Here is a 4,882-nt window from a genome sequence, read left to right as displayed (position 1 = left end):
AGAAGAAATGGTTGAATTATTTGGGGATGAGGCCGAAGAAAAAACCGGCACTTCTAGTGAAGAAAAAGACGCGGATGTTGAGGAAACAGCCACCCTTCCCTCCTCTTCTAAGGTGAGATGACCTTTTTCCAATGTTGTGAAAATATAGCGAATACGATAGGATTGAAGTGGAAATAGTTTCCTGGTTTTTTGTAAGCTTTCTAACTGTTGCATTCATGAATGTATGCAGGCCAAAGGGTCTGTTAATGACGTTCGCAGTTTGAAGCATCAATTACGCAGCACTAAGGATCAGTTGGCTAAGCTACGTAGTTCAAATCGGGGGCTTAGGAACAGAGTTTGTGACTTGGAAGCTATTGTACAGAAGAACTGTTTGAAGCATGAGAACGAGTGTGACAGAAATAAAAAGGCTATTCGGGATTTGACCCTAAAAATTGCTGAAGTCGAACATTATTTGAAGTTGGAGATGGAGGAGTTAAAAAAAAATTATGGTGGAGAAGGCCATGAGGAAGTCTGTACTGCTCAGATGAATGAAGGAGGGCAGAATGAATTGTCACCCTTAAATGAACCTACTAGTCCGACTACAGCAGCACCTAAAATGGACACTCAAGTTCCAGCTGATGGAGTAGAAGCCTTCCCAGGCATGCATACAGAACGGGGTGAAATGGAAGCAGCAGTCTGTGGTGATGGAGTGGAAGGCTGGAAGATCAAGAAGGGGCTGCAAGGGAAGCAGAAGTCCCTGTTGATGGAGTGGAACCCTTCCCAGCCATGGAAGTCATAGACACTGAAATTGAAACTTCAGTTCGTGAGAGGTAAGTGGACCAACAACCTCACAAGGTTCCTACCTCTGAAGATGTGAAGCTTCCTAGTGTTGAAGATGCCCTCCTTCCTACTCCGGAAGATGGGAATGGGTATAGAGTTATTTGTAAAACGATGTTACATTTGTTAGAGGATTGGAAGAAGACAGAAATTGAGGGGGTGGGATGCAAGGTCAGGCCTCCCATGAAATGTAACATAAGTCTGGTTGGTGATGAAGGGGACAACGAGGCTACTGCCACGGTTTGGAAACCAGATGCTGAAGGTAAAGGGTGCAGACTTAAGCGGGCTGCGACACCATTGTTGAGTCCATTCACCGATCCCTCCAGGAAAAAGAGGAAGGTTACTGATTTGCATGCACAGACACCTCAGCCCCGTTTTGATCCAACAAAACCCGTGGCCATGGACGATGTGAAGGCTATCATACAACTTTGCAGGGCTTGGAAAACTGACATCAGGTTAGGATTTATATCTTGGCAAAACCAATATACTTGTTTTTTGATGTATGCAAACAATTTATATGCAGCTATACTATACATGTGTGTGTCATTGTCATATTATACAAGGTGTTCCACTTGTCTATTATATTTCAATTTACCTTTGCAAGTGTTGTTTTTGTAGTGCGGAGCTGGAGCTCTAACCATTTGAAGTTGGGGCAGATTTTTTTTACAAACTGTTAGATGAAACTGCATGGATGAGCTCGAGGGTAACAATTTGAACCCGGCTTTATTTCGAGCAATCTCTTATTTGATGACATTGACTATGTGTCATTTGTTGTGATATTGACGCGGTTGTTGTGTTCTGAAATAGCAGCACCTTGACATGGCCATGTTTCTAATACGCAAAAGACAACTTTCTCATCCGCAACTATTTGGAAGGGAGTGGACAACCGCCGAGTTTTGTCTGCAGGTATTTTTGTATCCATATTATGTGTCACTGCAGTTCTTGCATTGGTAGGAGTCATGTAGGTCTCTCCTTTTGGTGCTTTGGTTTGGGTTTATGTAACGTGTCTTTCACACTTGGTTGCAGCAATTTTTACAGCCGTTTGCAATGCCAAGTGGGAAACGAGTCACGAGGAAACAATATGCTGCAAGGACCGTTGACCCTCCCCCTAACTACCTCAAAAATGTACACCACTTTGTCAATGGGTCATGGCAACATGGGTATGCGCAAGCATGGACGAAAGTGCGCAAGGTGTATCTCCCGTATAATGTTCGACAGTCCCATTGGGTGGCAGTAGAAGTCGACTTTGTGCGACATACTGTCACTGTCTATGACTCGTATTCTGATTTTACCTCCAACAGTATGCTTGTCCGATTCATGGAGCCTATTACCCATACGCTTGCAAAGGTGCTGCATGAAATGAGGTTTTATGAGAAATCGGAGGTTGAAGCGGTGAAGAGAAAGGGGACTGACATGTCAAACTTTAACCCATTCACAATTTGCAGAATTTCCGATGTTCCTCAACAAAGTGATGGGTAAGCTGTGTTCTTTTAAATCACTATACTTGGATGTTATCAATAGGTGCACTTCTAACTTGTCTACTGCTCGGGTGGACAGTACTTCATGTGGCATTATGACAGTCAAATATATCGAGTACCTTAGTGCCGGCATTCCTTTACATACCATTGACCCATCCAAGTTTGGCTACTACCGATTGAAGCTTGCAATCGAGGCTTTCAGGGGGGAGGCCTATGTATGAGGTAAAAGTCCTAATCTGACCCCATTGCTGCTTTATTGTTAACTACTGCCTTTGGAATTGCGTTGTTATTTACTTCATTGTAGTTACGTCATACATACTCACCTGTGATGTCAGTGTTCATTTAAAAATGTCTTACATTATGTTGGGAACTTGTCCAACTGTGATTACTAAAAATGGCTACTTTTGTTCATCAAAGTTTAGGGTATTGGGGATTTGAACACTATAGATGGTAATGTCAATGTTTCGCAACTGGCATCTGATTCACGTATGTCATATGTTCTAAACTCCGACTGTGTGTAATCCAAAACTTGTTTCATGTTCTTTATGAAAGGTTCAAACAATTACTTCTTCAAATTGAACATGTCTTATGACATCTCATTTTCCCTTTATATGAATGCTGAAGTGGCACATATGTCCTCCTTCTGCAGGTGGTCCTTCCAGCTTCATACCCATATTGACATCTCAGATTCTGTACATGTATGTGAAAGAAGTTGCAGGATGTTTTGTCGTATTGTGAATCTTGAAACTTAGTATCAGTTTTTGCGTAACATGGCACAATTTTTGACATTTTGCTCACCACGCGATAAAGTGGGGTGATTTTGTAGTAGGTTGCAGGGTGTTCATTTATGTAACGGAATTCAACTCTACTTGTCTTCCATGGTAGAAGGGCTGTATTCACTTTCCTTTGTTAGAACTAATTGTTGACATTCTGTGCTTAACAAATTCCTGTAAATCCATAATTTGGCACAAGTTGCAGCGAAATGCAATTTGTTGGGGCCACCCACATTGTAGCTTTTTCCATTATTTTATCGCCACTATAGCGAAATATTCGACTCTCATTTGGCAATATATTAGGGTGTTCCTTTTCGTGACAGTTGAAAGTATATATTGGGTGGCTATGTCATGGACCTGTAAACATGAGATGACAGTGCATTGTCGACTGTTTAGTTTAGGTTAGTTAGGTTGAATACTTTGTTTTGTATATGCATTTTTGAAATCCGATCCGGACGGAAATGTCGGGGTTCGTTAGCACAAACATTATCATTAACGCTCGGCTGGGCCAATTACAAGCTCAAATATTCTATTGTTTGACGTCATTGAGTTGTAGTTTTGGGAGGTCCCTCACCGTCAAATATTTAGTTATTTCTCATGTTTACGTGGAATAATTGGTCTGGATTGAGGCTGCATAAGAGTTGATACCAAAATACCTGAGCCTGGGGTTATTGGCTATGCCTTTTGTGTTTGCCTTTTCAAACCAAGATGAAACCAATAGAAAACGACCATCTCTGCCATCACTGATTTATATTAAATAAAACCTGTTCCATTACATCCATAACCTAACCAACTTTAACCTGCCAACTGTAGATGACCAGGAGTCCTATTACATTTGGAAAACAACAAATAAATGACCATTCCAACCAAGAAAACAGAGACCCAAAACCATGGGTTTTTCATCTTTCCTTTTCGAGCGTTTTGTTCTTCTTCCAAGCGGTTTATTTTCCTAAGCAAGCCTGGAATGATGTGCTTCGAGCTGTCACACATCTCTGGGTCAGCCCATTCCCAAAATGTACATCCATTCCTCTGTAGAAACGGAAGCAATGTTTTCAAACAAAGACAGCCAGCATCAGATTTGGAATACAGACAATTCCCAAATGTCAGCTAAAACTTACACGTTTATTAAACTTACCCTTGCACATACTTGAAACCTCCTTCCAGGATGAGAAACCGTCCACGATGTATGCGTTTTGACAACGTTCCCACAGTAGCACAGCCGTGAACACACTGAACTCGCAGCTTCCATTTCCCAGCGAGATCTTGAAGTCGCGTCTTCACCGGGCAACCGAGACGTCACTGACTCACCCTCACCGGGACGGAGGCTCCTCCTACTCATCTTCTTGTTTTTGAGGGTATGAATTGTTGTTCACGTTGTGCGATATTTAGGGTGCTGAAGAGGGTCATCCCAAATTCAAAGGGTTACACTTGCATGTGCACAATGTTTCAGTAACATGGTGTGAGTGCACAAACATGATACCTGGAGTTAATGGGGTGTTTTTAAAAAGGAAAAAAAAAATTTCCAATATTTACCATTGCCAACAGTAAGTATGGGCCCAATGTTATTCATAGCCTTAGTTTATGACAGATACGGCATGGTATACACTTGCATATACAGTACATGCCATTCTTAGTTGTCTGTATATTGGTTGATGAATGACGTATTGGTAGGACAGTGGCACTATATTGGTATCGTATTGTAACTTTATTGTATCGTTATTAATTTGTATTGGTTTTATAATGCCCGATATTGGTGTTATATTGGCATTCCAATGTAACCTCAGCATTATTTGAAATTGGTACAGCTATTATAAC

The 4,882-nt window shown here is 41.4% G+C and overlaps 1 protein-coding gene and 1 long non-coding RNA gene across 3 annotated transcripts; both read left to right on the top strand.

The window, feature by feature from the left end:
• On the top strand, positions 819–1,453 carry LOC109947275. The gene is made up of 2 exons (XM_020557203.1): positions 819–1,271; positions 1,435–1,453. The coding sequence occupies exons 1-2, from the start codon at positions 931–933 to the stop codon at positions 1,451–1,453; spliced, it is 360 nt and encodes a 119-aa protein (XP_020412792.1). The 5' UTR covers positions 819–930.
• Positions 2,022–3,267, top strand: LOC109947608. Of its 2 annotated transcripts, none has more exons than XR_002270383.1 (3): positions 2,022–2,291; positions 2,374–2,516; positions 2,944–3,267. It is a non-coding gene; the product is annotated as an uncharacterized LOC109947608 (long non-coding RNA). The 2 variants fall into 2 exon arrangements; XR_002270384.1 differs by lacking the exon at positions 2,944–3,267 and adding an exon at positions 2,712–2,769.

The sequence above is a fragment of the Prunus persica genome, chromosome G2 (genome assembly GCF_000346465.2).
Source record: "Prunus persica cultivar Lovell chromosome G2, Prunus_persica_NCBIv2, whole genome shotgun sequence".
NCBI lineage: Eukaryota > Viridiplantae > Streptophyta > Magnoliopsida > Rosales > Rosaceae > Prunus > Prunus persica.
Note: the sequence above shows the minus strand (reverse complement) of the source record. Positions and strands in the feature narration are given on the sequence as shown.

What these genes read in the sequence shown, in the direction of transcription:
- LOC109947275 (XM_020557203.1), top strand. Translation starts at nt 931, where the DNA reads ATGTTACATTTGTTAGAGGATTGGAAGAAGACAGAAATTGAGGGGGTG.